The sequence below is a fragment of the Triturus cristatus genome, chromosome 7 (genome assembly GCF_964204655.1).
Source record: "Triturus cristatus chromosome 7, aTriCri1.1, whole genome shotgun sequence".
Taxonomy (NCBI): Eukaryota; Metazoa; Chordata; class Amphibia; order Caudata; family Salamandridae; genus Triturus; species Triturus cristatus.
The window spans coordinates 388,155,084-388,180,836 of NC_140590.1; the positions used below are offsets into that span (position 1 = coordinate 388,155,084).

General features: G+C 46.1%; 1 protein-coding gene across 3 annotated transcripts in view; it reads left to right on the top strand.

Moving 5' to 3' along the window:
* The window catches only part of LOC146809756 (scavenger receptor cysteine-rich domain-containing group B protein-like), a 450,060-nt gene that overhangs the window by 201,384 nt on the left and 222,923 nt on the right, over positions 1-25,753 (top strand). For all 3 annotated transcript variants that reach the window (XM_085616608.1, XM_085616607.1, XM_085616609.1), the window contains exon 7: positions 3,480-3,581. In XM_085616608.1, coding sequence (XP_085472734.1) covers positions 3,480-3,581 — 102 coding nt within the window. The remainder of the gene's footprint in view (positions 1-3,479; positions 3,582-25,753) is intronic.

Below are 25,753 nucleotides of genomic sequence, written 5' to 3' on the forward strand. Positions count from 1 at the left end.
AAATGTTAATACATTTCAACTGACATTTGAGGAAGAGTGGATTTTCGGCATAAGGATTTGTAACCCCAAACAGACTGAACAACTGATTCTGATCAATGTCTATATTTCACCAAGCGTCAGGGTGAAAAAATCCAAGTTCAACCACCTAATTCTGATCTTGTGCAAACTACAAAGTAATCACAGAAGAACAGCCTGATTAATATCTGTCGACTATAATACAAACCTCTTTCAAGAATTTCCTGAAGAGTATGACGCACCTTGGCCAGATGTTTTAGAACAAACAAACCCCACTACGACAAGCCCGACTTCAGGAGGAATTCACACTGAAAACCTCAATGGTTGAAATGGTCAGATCCAATTATACGAACAATAATGACCAAATGCAAAGCCCTGCAAGACTCAAGGAGCATCGATGTATTCCTGCTTACTACAGCAAGGGAACTCTTCTCCCGGGAACTTCCCACGTACCACACGAAAAACCAAAAAAGGTAATTCAACAATGATAACAGCTGAAATTAAGAAATTAAAATCAATACGCAATAGTGGGCTAAGACAAGCATGTAGGCACCCTGGGGAAGATCACATATTCAATACATATAAGCAAGCTCAAAAAGCACTTCGACAAGCAATATTTCTAGAGAAAAGCAAGCGGTCGGAGCAGTTCTCGTTAAAACTGACACATGCAAGTAAAAACCATAACCCAAAATCTTTCTGGTTGCTTGTTCATTCAAAAACACATAAACTAGGAGGACAAAGTAGCGCCAACATCTCTGAAGCCGAATGGGTATCTTTTCTAACAACCCATTTCGAAGAACCAGAAAAGGAAAAAGGTCGACTGGCCAAACCTCCAGCTATGGCCCCGCAACTCAATTTATGCCAACTGCTAGGTACAACACATGTTGGGACACCCGAGAAACCTGCTGAATCAAACATAAGGATGCCATGGGCAACTGATACCAATTCGCTGCTCCAGCATGAAGAACCGCCTCAATCGGCACCCACAACACTAGAAATTATAATGGAAAGAACAGCACAAATTATAACTGAGGGTCACTCAGATGGAGCTCCTGGGCCAAATGGTCTACCCCAGGTTCTGTATAAACAGGACACAGAATTCTGGGCCAAACCACTGGCACCCCTATTTTCTTATTGCTGGACCAACCAGGTATTACCGGAATCTTGGCGTGGCACCATTATACACCCATTTTACAAAGGTGGCAAGAGATCAGACCCGAAAATTTACAGGATGATTACTCTATTGGATGTGGAATCAAAAGACTACGCCAAATTGCTCCTTCAAGATCTGGCGTCTTGGGCTACAAAAAACTATCTTATACCCTTTAACCAGACAGGATTTGTGCAAAGATCAGGCACCATAACCAACTTACTTGCAATAGCTGTCCTGTTGGACAAAGTGGCAGTGTCAGGACTGCTAATGCATGGCTGTTTTGTTGACTTTAAGGCCGCTTTTGACCGCGTACCCTGAAGCCGATTATGGCTCAAACTGCAGAAATAGGGGATTCCACCAGTGCTCCTACAAGCCATAATTGCACTACACACTAACACATGGATCCGTATAAAATTTGGGGACGGATCGTATATCTCAAGAAAAATACAAACTTCTCGCGGAGTAAAACAAGGTTGTGTGCTAGCGCCCCTTCTTTTCAATCTCCATTTCTAATCTGTCGGAGTCACTCGACGAAGTCAACTCTCATCCTCCAAAACTCGCCGGGGCAACTTACTGTATGCAGATGACCTTGTCCTGCTCAGCCACACCAGGGTCGGCTTGCAGAGACTACTCGATCGGTTGTCTCTTTACACCACCGAAAAGGAACTGGAACTGAACCTATCAAAGACAAGGGCAATCACCTTTGGGTTAAGGAAATACCAAGGTGGCGGGTGGCAGTAGAAGGGTAAAAGCATTGATAGGGCTGCTTCATATAAGTATCTGGGGGTCCACATAGATAGAAGGGGTTCATTCTCCAAACATAGAGACGAGGTAGAAGCCAAAGCTTTGACAATCCAGGTGGCATTTAAGACCCTCGCAAGGCAATTGTCCGGCCCAAGCCTGATCCCACTTAGAAGTGTCATGAAGGAAAAAATCATCAACTTCCTCACCTACAGCCAGGAGATCATGCAAGGGAAATACAACAGCCTTGTGAACAAAACAATAACAAGAATCTTCAAACAAGTGCTGAGCGTTTCAAAAATGTCATCCTCCACTCAAATACATCTTAAGTTTGGTCTCCAAGATCACCGAGCGGTAGGGGCTGGAGCATTCATCAGGCTGTGTAACAAGTTGTGTACCTCCAGAGAAGGAAGCCTGGAGGCCCTTTTGTGGCAGGAAATCTCAGCCGGTCAGCTTGGTAGATCATACCGGTGTTATTTACAAGACTCTTTAAAACTCCTGGACGCAGATGAAATCTGGAGCTCCAATCCAACATAGCAGGCACTTAAAATCCACATCAAAAGAAACGTCCGCCTCTGGTCTTTCCCCTCGGATAGAGCCCAACTGGCACAATGTAAGCACGCCTGGTCAATTGTATCAGGGTTTATGCCAGGGACTGTGGTGTCCCATTTGTTATGGCCCTATTCAGTGCTGTGGAAAAAAATATTTATGGCCCTCAGAATGGGGGAATGGCCATTCCTGTATCACTTGCCAAGTTGGGGCCGCACAAATACCAACATAATGTGCAGGGGGTGTGGGAGCAGCAAGGAATCATTCGTGCACGTGGTATGTCTTTGTCCTGCACTCCTTGACGATCGAAAGATCTTGCTAAAGAGCGAATGGGACAAACTTGGCATTCGCACTTGTCGACAAGCTATCCTTGCCTCAATGAATCCGGATAACCCACTGCTTAACATCCGGTTCACCAAGTTCGTCACAAGAACAGTAAAAAGACTTATAAACAGTGAGTGCCAGCAAGCCAACAATTGTTAACCGTAATAAGAGGGAATAAGTTTGATGTTGTTTTGTTGATTTACTCACCTCACCGTACCACCTAACAGCAGTGGATTACGGCATTGTGCACATGGTTTACTTGCTATTGCCTGTCTTGTGCGTCCCTGGAACCTTTAAATTATTGTATGTAGGGATATTACCTTACAAATGGAATTGCACTATTAGTGGTATTAGTCATCAGCTTTTAATAATGATTAATATCTTGTCTTGTTCTGTGGCCCTTGCTGATGCCAAATTAGAACGGACAACCACGGCTCTCAACCGTTTCTTAATTGTTTCTTAAAAACCATGAGCTTGACCTGGGTGGATACAGATGTGTACACACCGCTCATGAGCGTGCATTGACTCCACTGTGATTCACTTAACTGTGATTAATTGGAAGCAGGGTGAGTCCGCTGTAATGCTTCTGCCTCAACCCCCCTTTTGATGGGACATTTCGTGGTTATCAGGAAAGCCCGATGTCCATTAAAGGGATCAACTGTTTACTGATAATCTTATGATTTCTTTTCAATTGAAGGCCAAACAAGTCATCTGGAAGCACCCAGCAGGGTAGAGGCCTCACAAGAGAAGGAAGAGTCTCAGGAAAAGGAGCAGTTTCAAATCGAAATGCCAAACCAGGGTAAGTAAAACAGGACCATGGACCCTAATGTAGTCTTAACTACTATATCTGGACGGATAGTTAACTGTCAGGTTTTTAGGCCCTCTGATGCACATATACCCACCCGTGACATACTTTTCACATGCCTCACTTCTGAGGTGTTCAAGGTAGTATTTAGCAACAATTCCATTCCAAATTATATTCACAGTCATGGATCACACAAAGTCATTGTAACACCAGGGCCCTGGCAGCCACCGTGACTCACTGTGAGTGGGGCTGTTTGCACCATTCAGATAAAATGAACAACAAGGACGAATGGGGTGCAATGAGCAGTGGCATCACTATTCTGTTACCTCGGTCCGGAACTACTTCAGGTTTGCAAGACATTGAACCAGAATGGGAAACGCGTGCAGAGCCAACCGTGCATTTACCCCCCAAGCTCAACCACACATGTCTTAACCACGCATATGTGTGGATAAGGCAGTGCGCAGTTGATGATGGTATGGGCAGGCCCAGGAACAGGTAGTATCAGGAGAGGATGCAGTGAGCTATGTGGGGTTGGAGCCGGGTTTTAGGGGGTGGAGATAGTTTTTGAGGGTTACAGGTAGTTTTTAGCGCTCAGGGGGATCTGGGCAGTTGTTAGGGCTGGGGTGGTCAGGGTAGTGTTTAGGGCTCATGGGGGGTTAGGGTGGTGTTTAGCGCTCGGGCGGGGGGTCAGGGTAGTGTTTAGGGCTCAGGAAGGGGCATTGGAGTAGTGTTTAGTGTTCAGGATGGTTCCGGTAGTGTTTAGAGCTCAGGGGGAAAGGTCAGGGGAGGGTTTAGGGCTCAGGGGGGGCAGAGTATTTTTTAGGGCTCAGGATGGAAGGTTGGTGTGTGATCTTTACCACACGTCCCTTTAACAGTCATGCCTTTACCACAAAACTGTGTGGCAAAGGCATGCATGGTAAAGGAATGCGTTAAAGACGCATTTTATGTTGGGGCCGTCTAGCAGAGACACGCATGGTTTAGTCATGCATGCCTCTGTCACACAACCACGCAGAGCGCATTCCAGAGAGACTGAAGGTTACAAATACAAGCATGGGAAACAAGAGGCTTACACTCATCACTGAAGGGCAGCCTTCACAAATGACCAACAGTAAAAATTATAATAAAAAATGTGTGCTTGTACCAATTATACACAAATCCAAATATATGATTGATTTATGTTAACGTTAAAAGAAATCAATGAAATCTGTGTCTAACATAAGTTAAAAAAAATTGCTATTCAAGTTTTTAAACTAAATAGAATTATCTGATTTGGTTAAGTCAGTTGAGAAGGTATTTTGATAAAGAATGTCTGGAGGAGGAATATGCCTTTAGATACCGAGAGCGAATATATCAAAATGAACAGTATAAGATGGATTAGTGATGCACGGAACATTTGCAAAACATTTATTGACAATTTGAGAAGACTGTTTTGACAAGAGTTATGGTATTGAATGAGTTGTGATTTAATTGTGTCTGGCCAACTTTCAATCAGGTGTTTTCTAAATGCTCTCTCAGAAATGCACAGAGCAAAATACCATCATTTCATTTGCTCCCAGATATCTTCCCTACACTCCTCTCATGGCAAAGGAGGGTCAACTGGAATAGCCATAAATGGTTGAAGATGAGCGCAATGCAAATGTCAGTTTACTTGTGTTGGACTTGTCTCTCAATCCAGTCTTTATCTCTTAAACATGGGCGATGGGGCGTTTCGAGATTCCATTGGTTTGAGTTAACATTGCTAGGGAGCACCCTCACCTCTCAGAGCACTACAGAATAAAAGGCTTCTTTTAGTTGGGCATTCCTACAGCAGATGCTTTCTCACAACTTGAGGAAGGCTTTCTCACAATCGTTGTCCCATGGGAGCGGATTTAACACAACTTTAGATCTGTAGAGGCTTGTCCACTAGGGAAAAGTTGGGAATCCACTGACGACAGTAGCCAACCATTTCCAGGAACATCCTGACTTCTCTGCATTTAGGGACGGTTCATTTGCAACATGGCAGAGATTCTCTTGAGACATTTTTGTTTCTCCTTTCTCAATCTTATGTCCTAGATATAGGAATTCTTTCTGACAGTACTGAAATTTGGCGGGGGGTACCTCATCTTTATTCACAGATAAATGATCCAACAGGACTATGGTATTTTGCCTGAATGCCTGTTACATAACGATGCCACCAATTGGTAATCAATATATTCGATCAAGACAGAGTACCTTTTTCTCAGAAAAAATCAAGAAAATTTACTCAAACTTCTCCTCCCGATCTGCTAATATCAATATAGAAAAATCCCCTAACACCATACTAGATTCAGATACCCCAGATATGGGAACTATCCCTTGTCTAGCGGATTTTGAACCACTCTCAGGGGAAGATGTTTTAACATCAATGCAATCAGTTAAATCGGGCTCTCCTTTGGATCCCTGCCCTCATTTTGTGTTCTCCAAGATTGCACTCACACTTTGCCCTTTGGTCACTCAACTTTTTAATAAATCTCTCAAAACTGCCATATTTCCCAATGTCTGGAAGCATGCAGCTGTGATCCCTCTCCTGAAGAAATTGGGTTCTGAGATTGCCAACCCTGAGAACTATAGACCCATTTCTCAGCTCCCATATCTTTCTAAGGTTCTAGAAAAATTGGTCAATGCCCAACTGACCAAATACTTAGAGACTAATTCTCTCCTAGATCCTACCCAGACAGGCTTCAGAGCCAACAACAGCACTGAGGCCACGTTGCTGGCAGTTTTGGACAGTATTAGGTCCTCCATAGATCAAGGAGGAACAGTGGCACTAATACTGCTCGACCTGTCAGCAGCATTTGATACGGTCTCCCATCAATGTCTGTTGAACATACTCCGCCACAAGGGAGTGCAGTCCAATGCCCTGAACTGGCTGCATTCCTTCTTGAGTAATCACACCCAGACTGTACACATGGGCCAATCTCATTCCAGCTCTACCTCCATTGACTGCGGGGTCCCCCAGGGCGCATCGCTGAGCCCCACCCTTTTCAATGTTTATATGTCATCCTTGGCTGACATTGGAAGGAAGTGGGGCATCGGCATGTGCTCATATGCGGACGACGCGCAGTTAATGGTGGCTCTAAATGAAAAATCTGAAATTATTAAAACTAAATTACAAGGCTGCCTTGCGGAAATGGCTCAATGGATGCACTCTCATTGCCTGAAGCTAAATGCTGGAAAATCGGAGATCCTCTTATTTGGGGGTGCCAAGCGAATCTGGGATGCCACGTGGTGGCCTCCCACGTTGGGCTTGGCCCCTACCCCCAAACAACACGCCAGGAATTTGGGAATTATCATGGATGATGAGCTATCCATGAAAGATCATGTGCGATCCCTCTGTGGCAAGGGCTTCGCCATCTTGAAACTCCTAGTGAGGCTATTCCCATGGATACCGCTGAACTGCAGACGCTCAGTTACTCAAGCCTTACTGGTCAGTCGTCTTGATTACGGGAATGCACTATTTGTGGGGATGAATGAACATCTTTTTTCTCGCCTAAAGGTACTGCAAAATGCAGCCGCCAAACTGATTTGCGATAAAGGCAAGTTAGACTCAGCATCCGAATGCCTGAAAACTCTCCACTGGCTCCCTGTGCGCCAGAGGGCCGCATTCAAACTTCTCTGTCATGCCCACAGAGCCCTGCACAGGACAGGTCCCATCATGCTCCAGGACAAAATGGAATTCTACGTCCCTACCAGGAACCTCCGTTCCACTCAATCAGCATTAGCAAGGACGAAACGTATATATAAAGCTAGAACTGGCGGCCGCTCCTTTTCTTACCTAGCGGCCAAGAGCTGGAACGAGCTTCCAGATGATCTCAGACACACCACTAATTACCTTCTGTTCCGTAAAAAGCTGAAAACGCACCTTTTCCCCTCTTCTCACTAATATCCTTCTGTTATTGCTATTGGCTGTGTTCATCTGGTTTAAGCGCCGTGATATCCCTCGGGATGAGTGATGCGCTCTACAAATACCATAAATAAATAAATAAATAAACATAGCAGCATTAGGGTCTTCAGATTCTTATTCAAAATATGGTTGAATATTTAGGGGCTCTATATACATTCTTTTTTTTTTTTTTTTTTTTTTTTTTAAACCTTTATTCGTGCATATTAAAAGAACAAATACGGGCCTACAACCTTCAGGCCGGCCACGATACGGTTAAGCACTGATACAAACATTACGACCCCTGTGCTTCAACGGTCAAGGTTAGCAACGATTTATGAAACATACACTGGAGAGATCCTTGACCCCAGGGAAAGGAGAAGTGAAGGTTAATTTTAAAGTTTTCAAAATAAGTTTATCAGGGAAATAGTCAGTGAAGAATAAGAACCAAGGAGATTCGAGTCCGCACGATATCTTCACCACACGGGAGAGCAGGAGCATCATTAAGACAGCAATGGAAGTAAAATCGCAGGCAGTGAGGCAATGCAGTTATATAACAGGATAGTCACATGAGCAAGTACGCACCCCTCCAGTGCCGCCCCCACTCAGTCAACCCCCCACCCGGACCCAGAATCGAAACAAGTATAGCGCAGAAACAGAAAGAGAAAAAAGGCCCATAGAACTAATTAGAAACAGTAAGTTACCCCCCCACCCTACACCAATGCGGAGGCTACGGCCTTCCCCCCCCCCAGCATAGTGCCTGTCGCCCAATAAACCCGAAATATAGACAAGAAAGAGAGTAAGAATAGAGTAAAGAAAGATAAGAAAACAATACACCTATGTTAAAGGGGGTGAGAAAAGAATAGGACTATTCTAATCTAAACTCCCAAAAGGAAGAAGGTGGGGAGGAGCCTACGTATCATCAGAGCGCCCTAAACCATCGGCCATCTTTGGCTTCCACACACTGAGAACCCACTACCCCAAAAGCGGTCGTGTGAAAATGAATTGTCACAACAATGTAAATGAAGGAAGACAAATCGCGACGAATGCGCACAAAGTACACATACAGTTCCAGTCCCAGTCCAGCCCCTCCGTGAAACCATGGCGATATTAATCAGTCTAGCCCTGGCCCGATCGCGGGCTTGAGATTAAGCCAGCCCCTACATGAAGGCCCCGCATCCCGTGCAGACAAAGACAATATGGCCGTTTGGGAGAAGATGGTGAAGTAGAATCCCAAAATGGCCGCCGACCATCTGTAGAGGTCCCTTTGTGCACCACATAAAGTCCAGACATGGCATGTAGAGTACAGGAGTTCCACAGAAAAGAAGCAGTAGGCCACCGTGAACGATTCCTCGAGGATGTTGGGTGTTGCTCAGCTGGATACTCTTGCAGACGCGGTGAGGCAGGCAACAATGAAGCAGGCAGCAATGAACGGGGAAACAAAGTATCCGCTGTTAAGCTGGAGAGCAATTGATCCTGGGTGCCGGGAAAGCCAGATGCAGGCACCAGTGTAGCACGATCACACACAGCCGTTGCGTCCCCGCAAGAGGACAAAAGCACTGGCAGACCCACGCCGTGTTGATGACAGACGGAGCGCTCACGGCCCGCAGCCGACAACAGGGAGTCAAACTGCTCACTTAGCGCCTGAAAGCGAGCAAACATTTGTAAACGAAAGTCCCGCAGGACGGCCAGTACGGAGCCGCATGTCAGCGGAAGCTGCACCCCCACATCGGCAGCAATCCGGGACGGCACCGTGGATCTGGTGTCTGGTGGAGGGAGGGCGAAGCGGGAAGCGGGCAAGACCGGAGTATCACCCCCCAGCCGCGAGCAAGCAAACAACGCCATGTTTTACCGCCGGACGGTACAATGGCCAGGGGGGGGGGTCGTAGCAAGAAGTCAGTTCCCCTCAGGTCTGCGCCGCAAACGGGAAAGCCAACAGGCGCCTCCCTTCCCTCGGGTTCTCTTTGCAGCCGACAAGGCAATAGAAGAAGGGGGTCGGCAGCCTCCCACAGCGCGGTCCACAGATCGGGGCAGGAGATCCGCCTCACCGGGGCTTACCTTACAGCCCCAGCCCTTCAGGCGCAGGGTGCAGGAGGTGTCTGGCCGTCCCTCCCCAGGCTCATCTGGCGACAGTCCGTGATGTTAGGTGAGGTCGGGACCGCGGGGCTCGGATTTGCGCTAGCGGGTCTGCGGAGCTTCCTGGGGGCCGGCAAAGGCCACAATGGAGCAGGGGTCCAGGGCGGAGAACAAAAGCACCAAAAACTCCGGCATCCGGGCGGGCTGAGACTTCGGGGAAGTGGCGGCGTGGACAGCGCGTCGTCGTACACGTTTCACCTCGAGAATCGGCAAGGATAGGAGTCAGGATAATAGTCCGGGGCCAAGGGCCGACGGAGCCGGGCGCTCAAGCGTCTGCTCCGGTCGCCATCTTGGCTCCTCCTCCTATATACATTCTTAAGTAACTTGGCGCTGTGCCAGAATATTGTTTTGGAACATGAACACAAAGAGAAACTGTCTGTCTTCATACAATAGATTGGAAAAGAACACTTGGCACAAATCTATGACTGTGTCACCAGGGATCTGGAACTGTATTAAAGCTGGATTCAGTACCACAGGTCAACATGGGACAACAATATTATTAAGCTTTTGCAGGTCTTGCACGTCCTACCACTTTTTGTTTATTTCCTGTAATCCCATGATCGTACAATTACAGGGAGCTCCTAAAATCTCTTTTAAAATACCTTACTCTAACATGGATTCAATTGCGGGGAAATTCGAGTCACTGCTTCTGGTGAAAGGTTATATTAGGAGGTTCGAGGTATTTGAGCATTTAGTTTTATTGTGATCTTCGCAGGTTCAACCCTTTTAATTAGGTCAATATCTTTGCCAGAGTAATTCCAGTCTTTCTTCATTACAGAGTCCTTTAAATTGGATGGCAAGTCCTCCTTCCTCAAAACAGGGAATTGCCCATCAACGGGCTTTGAGTGCTCAATTGAAATCATTAAAGCATCTTTAACATGTCTAAGAACTTTGATACCATCTGGTGTACAGTAAATCACACTGTTAAGCTTGCATAAACACAAACTGATAGTCCTCTTCAAGGGGACCTATTTTTACAGGGACCTTGATAAAACAGAATTCTCTATACGATTGTTTGCAGTGTCTACACCTTGGACTTTTTTTCCAGAGAGAGATATGTGCAGGATTTTCACTTTCCTAACAGTAGAATGAGTAGCACCAGTGTCCATCAAAAATAATAGGAGTGGCCTTTCACCTCTCCTTCTACATATGGGCCACTCTAGACTACCTCCAAGAATGTGTCATGCACGCAATCTTCCTCCCCTCTCAGGCACCGTCATTGTGGCCATTCACCTCTGCTTCTACTTATAGGCCACTCTGGACTACCTCCAAGACTGTGTCAAGCATGCAATCTTCCTCCCCTGTCAGGCACCGTCATTGTGATTGGCCAGACCCTGGATCTCCAAAAGTGTCGAAGACAGGGAACTGTTTGAAAGTTTCTGAACTCAGAAAGGGATTCTGGTGAGCTTGGGCTGCATTGAATTTGGAATTGAATGGCACTCACGATTCTAGTAGCCAAACTCATTACAATATTGACATGCGTAGTTTTCTTCAACATAGTGCTATCCTTTCCCGAATTTGGGTCAACATTCCTTCCTTGTCCTCTACTAAGTGGGACACCATTTCCACCCTGCATCATTTGTCCACCACCTTGTTGTCCAACTTTCTGCATTCCATTTCCTATTGCCAGTGACCACAAAGGTGATAGCGATGCCCAGCGTTGTCAGGAGATTTCAGGTGAAGGAGGTGAAGCTTGACTCTTCAGCCACGAGGACCAGGAGGTGTCGAGGGCAACCAAGAGCTGGATTCGAGCTGTCACACAAAGGATGTCGAGTGCTGCAGCATCAGTGCCAAGATTGGACACAACAAGCCTTGGCATCAGCAACCCACGCAGAAAGGAGAAAGATGCTTCGGTGCAGACCAGCAAGATCTGTGGGACTCACCACTTGGTAGGGAGTTGGGGCACGTCTGGAGCAACCAGGGATGCCTAAGAAAATTCAAAGTTACCCCCTCAGGGACCCACCAGTCGACAGACCAGGGATAGTGAAGGGACCTCGAGAGGAAACACAAAATGGCAGCCCACGGGTCACTCGGGGTGACTAGGCTGACAATCTTCAGTGGATCTTCTGCTTGAGGTAGGGGCTACAAATAACCCCAAGCACAACTTCAAGAGACGTCGAGAAGTTATTGCACTTGCAAAAGTGCACGATGACCAGGAGTTCCGGTTCCACACTACTCACGAGGGCTGAGGGTCTCAGCTTTGCTGGAGACTTGGATCGGCCTCTAAGATGTCTGGAAATCCTCTTCCTGGGCTGCAATTACTTCGGAGTCCAGCGGGAGCTTCAGAGACGCAGACCGGCAAAATGCTTTGTTGGTGCCTGCCAAGCAGGGGAGTCACTCCTTGACCCCAAGGGAGATTTCTTCAGTCCTCTAGTCTTTAGTAGAGCATTGAAGTTCCAGGATTCAGCTTCAGTGTTTCGTCCATGGATAGCTAAAGTTCTGGTTACAGAGGTTCCTACTAAGGAAGGGGTTGGACTAGCTCTGGGGACCCACCTATGGGAGGGTTTGGAAAGAGGGGTGGCAACACCCTTTTCCTTTGTTTAGTTTCACGCCAGAGCAGGGGCTTGAAGCCCCTGAACCGGTTTGAGCTGGACTATGCACAGGGACACCAAATGTGCCTCCAGTGCAGGACTTCAAAGCACTCAGAGAGTGCTCCCACCCAGCCCCAATACACATAAGCCTGTCTGGGAGGTGGTTACACCTCCCTGTGGCAGGAGACCTATTGTCCAGGCCACCCCTGCCGGAGTTTCGGTCAGCAGCAGGAGACCCGTGTCTGTGGCTGCATCATCCATTTTGTTATGCCAGGGCTCTATTAGATTTCTACCGGGTATACCAGTACTGCCATGTCTCTCCCTCTAGAAGGGTGGGATCATATCCTCACATCAAGAACTGATGTGGGGGTATGATTCCAAGGTGTTTGACACCAAACACGACATGTTTCCGTGCAGCCAGTCCAAAGTTAGCATTAACCGTTTAAGTTATAATGCACTTAAGAGTATATGGTCAGGCTGCACCACTGACAACCCCGGAGAAGAGATTACAAAGGCTGCAGAGGGGCTCAGCTCATGCCTGGGCACCCTCTCACACATAACCAAGCACCCTGCCTTCAGTATTGATAAGGCCTGCCATAGGGGTGACTGATAGGTTACTATGTGCAGTGTTAGGTGGGGTATGCTGAACCTATACCTCAGTAAGGGGTGCATGCACTACCTTACCCAGTCTGCAGTAGCAGACTTGTGGTGTCATTTTGCATGGCTTTCCAGGGGTGGCACAATACATGCTTCAGCCCCTGTTAGGCCTCTGGGGTACCTATGCCCTGGGTACATAGTGTAGGAACTCACATGGGTATTCCAGAATCCAATCTGGAGTGTACCTAAAGTACATGGAATCAATTTATAAGAGAAAGCAGATAGGCTGGGGATCTGAATAGCAGGTTCCTAGCCAAACTAAGTCAAAAACCATCAAAACACCAGGAAAAAAGTGGAGGCAACCATGTAGTCAGATTCCACCTTCCTACAGATGCTATTCCATTACCACAGCAGACGGAGCATTAGTTTGAGCATTCATCAGAGGGTTTTGCAGTTGGCCACTGAACAGCTATTTTACACTCAGTCCGCAAATCATTGGGAACAACAGTATCGAACATATTCGGATCTTCTTGAAGCACCTTTGAAATTTTCAAAAATCTGTCAACATGCATCCACTGAACAAGGCTCTCTCCCAAATTTGGAAATTGGTTTGTAAATGTGAAAAGATCACCACGACTCCAAGACACAAGCACATATGCTCCACCATGCACCTATCTCAGTGGGTAATCTTTAACCTCAAAATCACTCCTACTCTCAGTACCCTCAGTCCAATCTTCGCCATCTTTTTTTCTTTTTCTGATCCCATCTTTCTCTACACTTTTATGTGTTGTTCTATAACGGAATGTTATGCTCCCTGCTGTTTTAACCCAAGGGTTTGCATGTTCTTAGGTGCACCTTCATTCATGAACATCCTAAAATTCTTCCTTTGAGTCGCATTTTTGGATAGGCCAATTCCAAATTCTATGACTATCCCCTGCAATGACTTGTGTTGTCATGCAAACATGCCCATCAGGTTCCTAGCAGGTTCCTTACACAGAAACAAAAGCTCTTCTTCATAGTACCCATCTATAAACCCCAGCTCTAGCGTTCCTTTAATGATTTCCTCTAACTCTCCCTTCACCCTCGTCACATCTAGCATTCTTAGAGGTGTACCCATCCCTGATCACTGTGACTTACATGCACTACATGCTCCCATGCATTCACAGCTTCATATTAGACTGGTCAAGGTAGGGGTTCACTTTATATAATACCTGCCTCAAATTCTCAATTATTCTCAGATTGAAAGGACAGTGGGAGGAAACTGCAACAATCCTTTATTCACAGTGATCTTATTCCATGGTTTAAACCTTACGTGTCTAACCCAATGTTGGTGGTGATGTAGTGAGCACGCTTACACTCTGAAGGGGCCCCCCTCCCCTTCACAGACTGGTATCCTCACATACTCACTACATAGAGCCCTTAATGTCTTGAAAAAATGTGTCTTTTCTCTACCTATAACACAGTATAACTTCACTGAATGTTACCTGAAATAACGTCAGGTCTAAGTGAATCAGAAAGCTACATGCAACAGCGCTAACTCCCAATATCAGTGCAACACAACAAAATAATCTACCCACAGCATGGCACTCTTTGATATAATGCCCAATTCCAGCACAGAACACACCGACTGACCAATACTGGTGTGGCACCCTGTGATGCAACTCACAGGACCTCATAACAGCTCTTACTCAACAGAGACCAGCTTCACAATAGCAAATTATTGAAAACCAAAATCAAAACAAAACTCTTTTCTGTTCCACTAAAAGAAAGTTCAAAGTACACAATTGCTCTAAGAGATTTGTGGAATAACACCAGGACGGTGTTAACACACACGCAAAGTGAAATCTTGACCAGCGGCAAATCACCCGACTAGTGTGGTCTGTTCCACTCAGCAAAAGGACTAACCAAACACCAGTATCAATTAATACATACTTACCATAGAAGTTAACAAGTCCCTATCTCTTTTGTGCAGCCGATAGTGCTTCATGATCCGACACCACAAACCTTAAAAGACAAATTACAATTTAATATTCTCAATGTTTATTCCAGGATCTCAGACTTCGACAAGTCAGATGACCAACCTTCTACTCTTACAACAAACAACTGTCTCTTCATAAGCACAAGCGATATACATATGGCAACATCACAAATTGCATAGCAACACAGAGCCTGCTGGACTCAAAATGGACACTACACCGCAGCGCACACTGTGGAAATTGTGTTAATGGTTAAGGGTGGGGGTGATAGCCTACTCACCCAGCAACCACAGTCTATGTCAGGGTGAAACACAAGCAAACCCCAAATTAACCTGTGCTCAACCCCCTGGTAGCGTGGCACAAAAGTAGTCAGGCTTAACTTAGAGGCAATGTGTAAAATATTTATGCTGTACTTAAAACAGTAATAATGTGAATACACAACACAAAAAAATCCCACACCAATGTAGAAAAATAGAGTAAAAGTCAATAAACTATTTGAGACTAAAATGCCCAAAATCCAACCAGTAAAGTGAAAATAGTGTCTGTTTGCGCAAAGCGCCAACTGTAGTTATCTGGTTGTGCCAGACCGAGACAAAGTCACAGGTTCAGGCCGACCACTATGCAGCATGGGCCAGATACAGGGACCTAGTTAGGCTCTCTGAACAAAGTACCTTAATTCCTGGTTGTGGAGTGTTGGAAGATCCTATATCGAGGATCTGTCATGCAGCAGCCATTCTACGGAACTGCAAGGCTGCGATGTAGAGTCCTGCATTGCTGTCATTGATGCATTGCCGTCATTGATGCCATCGAAGAGGGGCTTGCGATAGAGTCCTGGGTCAAAGAGGCGTCGCCCACCGATGGTTACGAAGATGGCACTGACGAGGGGCTTGTGAAGTGAATGCCTCATCAAGGATGCATTGCATAGAGACGGTTCCAATGAGACTGTGCGCTATAAAGCCGGTGTCAGGGATCTATCGTGCTGGGGCGACTTTGAAGCGGAGCTGAGAGGTGATGCGTTGCGCATGGTCTGTCTGCCCACAGGACAGAGGTGGACTTGCAGAGCACCTTCAGGCCCACTTCCAAGGGTCCAGTAGTGGGGAGTCACCTCTAGAGGGACAAGACTTACAGCGGGCTGAGTCCAGGTGCTGGGTTCAAGGAGGTTGGAGCCTTTTCTGTCCCTGAGGCTCTGATCAGACGGCCGGCCAACCAGCACTCGGAGTCACTCTGGTGATCCTGGATTCAAGATACCTGCCCAGTCCTTTTCACTTAGGCAGCAGGGATTTTTTATCATGAAAGAAATTTGCTAAATTATTACAGAAGGCCTGTGTAGGTATTTGCTGTGGAGAATCAGCTTGAGACGAGGTTAGATCTCTAATAATGGACTAAGCAGTCTGGGCGGAATTAGGTGAATCATTAATCCTGTCTGAATAATACTTGGCTTGTGTGCATTTTATGAGTTGCTTGTACTCTCTAATTAGTGTTCCGAAATTTACTTTCAATGCAAGTGCATAGAGTTTTCTTGAATTGAACTCCACTTTTAAATTTTGGCTTCTGCTAATTATTAGGTGAATATGGTTTGCCCAGGTTAGACATAAGTTTGACAGGGGTGAGTATGTAGTGTAGAAGCAAGCCAACCCTCAAAAGTAGTTAGATCATCTTCAATAGAATTAGTGAGAGCAAACAATATTTGTATCTGCTGATGTTGGATATAATAAACCATACAGCTGCACAGTATGAATCCAAGGTCAGGCAGGACCACAGTATGTGCAATAAATCTATGGGACTGACATGCAGAGCTTAGCATCTCAGGCAGGTTTAAAACCAATCCAGAATGACCCAGCATGCTGGAAGAATGCTAATAGGGTGTCATGATAAACATGCCCAGCTTTGGGGGATTTGATATTGAAAAACTAAAAAAAGGCACTCGGCTCTCCAAGCCGCCATAACATGGCACACCAATTGGCGATAAACATTTTCACCAAAAGTGCTCCTGCAATGTCGGTAAAAGAACTGTCAGTGCAAAATCCTAGCAGACTCGGCCAAGATATCTGAAAATATGGGGAGCAGTCACTATGGAGCTATCAGAAACAAGCCCTCCATCACCTCAGTGTTCAGCTGGTTGCAAATTTTACCCTCAGCCCAACGAGATTTTAGGAAACTAGCAGGACCAAGCTACCGCACCTAGAAAAAAACAAAGTCTTTCCGCATGAAAGAAACAACACTAAACTTGTTATGAGAAATGTTTTCTTGTGTTTATTTGGATTCTCACATTGTAGAACAGCCCATTTGTTTAGACTCCAATGGGGAGTCTTCCACACAACTAGTCAAGTCTTACTTTATTCGGTTAGATGTATCAACCATAAAGGTGCAAGTAATAACAATAAAAACAAGTTCATTTGCAATCCTAAAAGCAATATATACAACTAAGTGCCGCTAAAAAACATAAAAGTCAGTTCAACAATTTCCGCAATTTGATGACACACAATGGAAATTTCACCGCAGCGCAAAATATGTACAAAGAGGGTAAAAATGGATATAAACCATGGCTTCTTTCCAGTGCCTAAGATTAGAATATTTCAGAATAGGCAGCAAGAAACGACGTCTAGACGAAACAATATTTACGGAAAAACAATTAGTGCAATGTGCTTTGAGTAAAATGATCAACACAGGGGCAAAGTGGTAAAATCACATGATATGAAGCCGGCGACCCAAAGGCCATCCTAAAGTGCAAAATGTTGAATCTCAGACATGTTATCGAGTGCTTATAGAAACCATTGGAACTCAAACCAAATATGAGTCAGCCAATGGGCTGGCAGTGTGCAAAGAATATTTGCTCATGAAGTCCTTCCTTGCGTATTCTCAATGAACGGCATAAATCAAAGAAACCATCCTAAGAGTGAATAAATTCACTCAAGTTAGAGTAGCACTCTTATACTTAAAACTCTCCGCGGAACCTTTTACCTTGTTCTGTACTGTAAATTTTTTAAGATTAGCTGCTAAATTGAGGAAATCTAGAAGGGAGGCGTAAGTTATTCTGTTTGCCGGATACTGCAGTCGAGGCATCTGGATTAAAGCTCCTCCGCGAGATTGTTGTACATTGTACACAGAACAGGAGATAATACGTGAAGCTTCTGCAATTGTTGAATTGCAACGTTTTGAGTACTTGGGATGTTACAAGAAGTTCTTTTTTATTTAGGCTATGGCTTATTTTAAAATGGATTGTTTTATAAACTACGATCATGCATTTTAATCAATGTTAATTTGTTGGTATCCCTTATCTTTATAGTTGTTAGCACACTGCACTTTATAAAAACCATGAATTTGCAATCTAGTACGAAGCTCAGGCCCAACCCTGCTATTGTGATCTTGAAATGGCCCATTAGATATGTTTTATTTTAATGTTTTATGATGAACTGCTCATATTATTGTATATGATATGTGTAAATATATTGTTCTTTTCCTGGATGTTTTAATATCCGAATAAAGATACTTTTGATGATGATGATGATATACATTCCATGTATATACATCCTTGATGTACATCAGCCAGGGAATTTTATTTTCCAAGTACAGACCGTCATTTACTACTTGGCGCGTAAAATTGTTTGAAGGGTTGGACCAGATTGACAACCACAATAGGGCAGGGTGGAGTTTGATGATTTTGTCTATGTAATCCAGTCCCAATTCAGCATGGCATAAATATGTGGCGGTATATTGAGGGACTGACAACAAACGTCTCAAAAATCTGTTCTACACTTTCTGTATCATGTCGTACTCCCGCAGTCCCCACAGCCAGGCGCCATATGTGGCGATCGAGAGACATCTTGTTCTATAAACTGTAACAAGCTCTTTAATGGGTTTGTGGTCTAATGTAAGTACAGATTTTAAAAGCACCTCTCAAACATAGCTGCGCCATTGCAGCATAGCACAGACCAGCCACCAGAATCATGAAAAAGAACACACAAATAGGAGATGGTAGAAACAGGGCAAATCTTGGAACAACTTACAATAAATGACGTGCTCTTAAATTGCTTTGGCCCGAACACCATTATGTTTGTCTTAGACTGGTTTAGAGTAAGATCAAGATTTGTCATAAAGTTTGAGAACCTATCCAACAACTTCTGGAGACTGAGCGGGGTCTGAGTGGGAAGGGGACCAACGTATAGAACATCAAGAGAGTGGTTCAGAAGATATTTTTCCAAGCCATAAATGTATAATAGAAATTAGCCTGATAGCTGGAAGTGGAAGTGAGCGGAGCGGAGCAGAGCAACGGCGCAGCTGGAAACGCGGGACGGAGCGAGCGAGCGAGGCACCAGAGGTACTGTTTGGGGGCCTGCAACCAGCAACCCGTGGCCCCCACCCCCTGCAGAGGACGGTAGCAGCTGTGTTTTCGAGCAGCCCGCCTTCCTCAGTGCCTTCATGAGTGCGTCACCATTACTGGGGTAGCCGGCAGCCAGCAGCCAGTAACCAGAACCTGCAACCCCGCAACCAGTCTACCAGACAGCCAAAGGTGGGCAGCAGTGGTCCTGCTTGCTGGAAAGCCACTGGCAAGCCGTGGCACAAAGGAAAGGTGGCCTGCCATAGCAAAACTTCCCCAAGTTCCACAGGTTGTAATTGAGTTGATCGTACTCACCTGTGAAGGAGGAGGAGCCAGCCAGCCGCAGTCAGTCGCCTGTACAGACGGAGCGGAGCGGAGACGGAGCAAAGCAGAACCAGCGATTGGGGACGGCGTTTGGAAGAGCAGAGGTTTTGAGCTGAGGGGTTGAGCTGAGTGGTTGAGCAGGGTCAAGCCGCTCTGGTTGGTGCGGCGGCGGCAGTCCATCGTGCTCCCCCACTTCCCCCCCGCTCCTCCCGCCCCCGCTCTTGGCTCCCTACGCTCGCTCACCATCCTCCTTCCTGTTAGTGTGAGCGGGTCAGGCGGCAAGAGGTGGTGAGAGCTGAGCCGCGATTGGAGCAGGCATTGGAAGAAGCAGAGGGGTCGAACCGAGGGGTTGAGCAGGGTCAAGCCACGCAGGTTGGTGCGGCAGTCCCTCTTGCTCCCCCGCTCACCCACTCTCGGCTCCCTACGCTCGCTCACCATTCCCTCTGCTTGTGACTGCGAGCAGGTCCGGCGGTGAGAGGCGGTGAGAGCAGAGCCGAGTGCAGGCAGTGGCGGCAAGGGGTGAGCGAGGGGGGGTGTGGACTGTGTCATCCTAGCGTGTTAAGCTGGGAACCTTCCGCACCGCCCTACGCTGCACCGCCCTGTGCTGCCGCCCGCCCCGCTTGCCACCCCTGCCCTGCATTGCCTTACTCCCTTCCCATGGGACATTAAGACATGGGCGGCGACTCGACCATAGGAGCCAGGCTTGTGTTGCTTACGAGGCCGCCCATAGTCGACAGTCCGCAGACCCTGCTGCCCCAACCATTAAACAACAGAGGCCACAACTGTGCCCCTGCCCGGCACTGCATTTACACACCGCAACCCTCCCCAACCCCTGTACAGACGGAGCGGAGATGGAGGAAAGCAGAACCAGCGATTGGGGACGGTGTTTGGAAGATCAGAGGTTTTGAGCTGAGGGGTTGAGCTGAGTGGTTGAGCAGGGTCAAGCCGCGCAGGTTGGTGCGGCAGCGGCAGTCCCTCTTGCTCCCCCGCTCACCCGCTCTCGGCTCCCTACGCTCACTCACCATTCCCTCTGCTTGTGAGTGCGAGCAGGTCCGGCGGTGAGAGGCGGTGAGAGCAGAGCCGAGTGCAGGCAGTGGCGGCAAGGGGTGAGCGAGGGGGGTATGGACTGTGTCATCCTAGCTTGTTGCGCTGGGAACCTTCCGCACCGCCCTACGCTGCACCGCCCTGTGCTGCCGCCCGCCCCGCTTGCCACCCCTGCCCTGCATTGCCTTACTCCCTTCCCATGGGACATCAAGACATGATCGGCGACTCGACCATAGGAGCCAGGCTTGTGTTGCTTACGAGGCCGCCCATAGTCGACAGTCCGCAGACCCAGCGGCCACAACCATTAAACAGCAGAGGCCACAACCGTGCCCTTGCCCGGCACTGCATTTACACACCGCAACCCTCCCCAACCCCTCTCACCCCCCTCTTGTCCTGCACAGGTGGGGGGCAAGGTCGAGGTCCTAAGCATGCAGTGGGAGTAGCCTGAAACAGAGTGGAGTCTGGCTGCCGCCCACTGGGGCTAAAACCCGCAATAAATAAGAGTAAAGGCGACATTCTCTGTCCTACAAGGAAGACAAAGTGCCAAAGAAAGGAGGAGTAGCCATCCCAAGTCACAGTTATACTACAATGCAGTCCGGAAGGCTTAGGAAAGAAACAGCAAAAACCCGCAAGAAGTTGAACAATAACTGATAAAAACACTTGCGGAATCAGAGACGGTACTACCCCACCTCTCGGCGCCATTACCCCCCCACCAGCAGTACCCTGAACAGGGATATGGCCCCCAAGGCTGCACCACCGAGACGGAAACAACAACACCTCTAGTGCCTTCAACCCAACAGCATAATACGCCAGATGAAACAATCAATGACGTAAAAAAGAGGACCCTCAGAGATTTCTTTAAGAAACGTGGAACCAAAGCCCAAGTCCTAATCAACCACAACAAAACACCACCCCCATCAGTCCAGCCCTCCCAAACACTTCTTAATACAGACCCAGTTCAAATTAAAGTGCAGGCCTTGATACACGACCAGCCCTACAACCAGGTCACCTCTACATCCCCAGATGGCCACGTTACAAGGGACACATTTTCTACTCCTGGAAAAAAGTAGGCTAAGATCAGTTATTCTGTCAGAAGACACGCTTTTTCCTTCGCAACAAGTCCATCAATTAAATAAGGAACAAAGCTCATCGCCAATATCTATTTCAAGCGACAATTATCCCTTCAACCTAAGATCACCTTCAAAGCAGGAATCCAACTTTCACATTAACAACATAGGCTCTCCTGGAAACAAGATAAACTCTACCCCTCAAGCAGCACAGTGGACCAGGACCTCCCCAGATAACATCAAACCGCTAATGCCAACGACGCCTCCTGCCTTGGTCCATCATGAATCCCCTGAAACAAAGTCAGGAGAGCCCAATGATCGCTCCCTCTTGGATTTATCTTTCTTCAAGACAGAATTTAACAAAACAAAAGACGCAGCAGCGTTTGAATCCACTACTGTCTGGCCCCAGCTTTTACAAACCCTACAATCTACAGTGTCTGAGCAAAAGGGAAAGAAAGAGACTACAAAAAAACCACAATAAATGCAGCACAGTGACTCAAAACATGACCAGTGACCTCCCCCACACCGAAAAGGGTAATACACGACTTGGCTCAATCAGCTCTGCAAGTTTTGACAGCAATCTCCCACCATCACAAAAATTACCTTCACAATGAATAACAGAGCCAATTAGCAAGGCGCCATTGGCCTCCACCAACTGTAAAGACTACAAGGATCCACCCGGGGCCAGGGGAGAGGTATCAGCAAAGACTAGACAGCCCTTGATTTTAGATGAGCTGGAAAAGGTCACTAAGTCAAAAACATTACTTTATACTGTCAGGACCGGCCTAGAAGATCCGACAATCCCAACAAATATGACAAATACACCATAGGAAAACCAAAACAGAGAAGCCACAAACACTATGAGGATGAGTACAGGTCAAGAGGCAAGCAGAATTTTCAGATAACACTGCTTAAGAATCCGGACATAACCCAAATGGGTAAACATCCCCCCAGCATAGTGGACTACCAACCTCGAGGCGGACAAGTGGGACACAAGCAACAACTATTATACATTCAAAGGAGACTCGACCTACCCCAGACAATGGATAATAAATAACCACAAGATCCCCGGACAGGATCCTACTACAACAAACCCAAAAGCTAAATTGTTAGTTATCCCTGAATACCTCACTCAAGGACCACATGATATCTTGAACAGAGGGAACATCCTGAAACTTTTTTAATCTACCTCTGAATTGCGTCATATTGAATCTACTGATATAATTTCAATTGAATTTAAATCCATCAGAAGTAATCAACCCACCGAACCAATGTTAATTACTTTTTCAGCTGTAGCAATTAAGGAGGAGGTATTATTAAGGTCTGACCTATTTAAGAAATGGGGTATTAAAATAGTTCCCCAAACTGAACCACAGTATCCATCGGTTCTTGCAAAATCCCCGGCCTCATTAGATAAATCCGGACCACCATCTTTTTCAATACTAAGATCAGCTAAAGGCCGATCCCCCGGAAGGGCTACCTGCCCTGAAATAGAGGAGCCCAAAACCACGGCGATTGACTGGGCATGGCTGCCAGCGGCCCTGAATGGGGGAAACCACAATTGAACTGGTATTCAACCCAGTCTCTCAGTATGTTCGTGGAATATCAACGGCCTTACCCCGAAACTTCAATCTCCAGATGTGATAAAGTTTTTAATACACCACGAGGTTATACTATTGCAGGAAACATGGTCCCTGGTTAGTCTTCCAATAGAAGGATATTTGGAGTATAGAACTTCGGCCCAGAGGCTGCACAAGTCTGTCCGACCTAGAGGCGGCGTTTCAATCTACATTTCAGCCAAGTTAAATGTTAATACAGTTCAACTGACATTTGAGGAAGAGTGGCTTTTCGGCATAAGGATTGGTAACCCCAAACAGACTGAACAACTAATTCTGATCAATGTCTATATTTCACCAAGCGTCAGGGTGAAAAAATTCAAGTTCAACCACCTAATTCTGATCTTGTGTAAACTGCAAAGTAATCACTTTAGAGCAGCCTGATTAATATCTGTCGACTATAATACAAACCTCTTTCAAGAACTTCCTGAAGAGTATGACGCACCTTGGCCAGATGTTTTAGATCAAACAAAACCCACTGCGACAAGCCCGACTTCAGGAGGAATTCACACTGAAAACCTCAAAAGCCTGATCCCACTTAGAAGTGTCATGAAGGAAAAAATCATCAACTTCCTCACCTACAGCCAGGAGATCATGCAAGGGAAAGACAACAGCCTTGTGAACAAAACAATAACAAGAATCTTCAAACAAGTGCTGAGCCTTCCAAAAATGTCATCCTCCACTCAAATACGTCTTGAGTTTGGTCTCCAAGATCACCGAGCGGTCGGGGCTGGCGCATTCGTCAGGCTGTGTAACAAGTTGTGTACCTCCAGAGAAGGAAGCCTGGAGGCCCTTTTGTGACAGGAAATCTCAGCTGGTCAGCTTGGTAGATCATACCGGTGTTATTTACAAGACTCTTTAAAACTCTTGGACGCAGATGAAATCTGGTCCTCTGGTGAACTGGACTGTTCGTGCTACAGCGACCATCAACGTGAGATCTGCACTTTGCTCTACAGCATCAACATACCCAGTGGCCCCCATTGGATATGTCCAGCAACAACTGTCTGCGGTGCCCAACAAGATAATCGCACCACGGCGATGACTGTCCGTAATACCTGGCCTGCTCTTTGTGCTACAGCGACCACCATCCGCAACACTCTCCCTGCTCCGTGCAGACTCCTCCTCCACCAAAAATGGAGCTCTCTACCCTGGACTTTAGTAGGGAACTTTTTTCATGGGCCTATCCTGATCCTTGTTTCAGGCACGTGCTTCATCACAGCCAGTCTAAACTTGTGATATTCACCCAGCTCGTACGATCAGATAATCGCAAGTTGCGCTTTGTGCTTTTAGGTGCCATAGTTACCTTACATTTTTGAAATTGCATAGTTCCAGTTCTACTGGTTGAATATTTGTCCATTAGGTATCAAGTGATTTAATACATTTTACTTTATACATAACCTCTAGTTAAGACTGACTGATTTTATGTAAAGCTACAAGAGGGTTAAGCATAGTTTAATTTAGTGACTTTTGTGGTTCACCCTGACAAGGATTGTGGCTATTGCTTGAGAAGGGCTCAGACCCTTCTCAACCAGCAACCCAATTTCTCACATCAGTGACATAAATCTTTTTGAAGAAAAAGGCCTATTATAATCCATCAAACACCTCCTTAATTTAGGGAGATAATCAACAATTAATAGTTACTTGTAGTAAAATGTATCTATACTAAGAAATTTCAATTGCTAATTCAAGTATAACAAATGTAAAATGGAAAATGACGCTTACCCCAAGCAGGCACATAAAATCAACATGAAAATAATGGTTTCCGATTGCGGAAAATGAATTTGCAATGCCCAAAAGTGCATCGCAGTTCATAATTCATAATTTCTTTTAAGAATCGCTAAATAACCTTTGTGGCTCACTATGTAATGTACACAGGCTTTACTACTTTTCTTGCGACTGCAAATGGGTTATGCGCTGCCAAGGGGAGCCTGCAACAGTCTGTAAAATGTAAGAAATCCACATTTCAGAGCTTACACTCTGCATCCTCCAACCCCTAATTTCAGAAGCAGTTGACAGTTATCACACAAAGTCACATCAGAGATTTATGCTCTGCTCGGATCAAAAATATCATTACCTCACATGTGCGACTATTTCATTACTTACAAATTGTGCAATTTAGCGACTCGCAAAACGAAATGTACTAATGTGTCACAGACACATTTAGCAATTCCCAATTGAGTCGCAAATGACCTCCCTCTTTAATATTCATGAGGAAGGTCGCACTTTGCTCCACATTGGATATGGCTTGTTACCACAGGAATGGTGGCCTTCTGGGGTTATCAGACCCACTTGTCTGTGATTGCTGTTTAAATAAAGCACTTTTTTGGCAGAAAATGCAGCCCGTTTCTCCGTTTGCGACCACTAAAAATAGTCATACATCAGGCCCTCCATTACTTGTCTTCATCCCAATGATTACTTTTAAGGTGCTCCCAGATATCAAATTCAAGATGGAGACCATACAAAGAATTATTCTTTTAATCCTGTTAAACATTTAACTATTACGCTAGACCTCATGGATGCACCTCCACACACATCCCGATTGCAAAGAAATACTGGAAGCTCTTGAGATTTGCAGTGGGGAGACAGCACTGTCAATACATGGTTCTCCCATTCTGGATCAAATCAGCACTGAGAGTCTTCATGAAGATGATGGCTACAA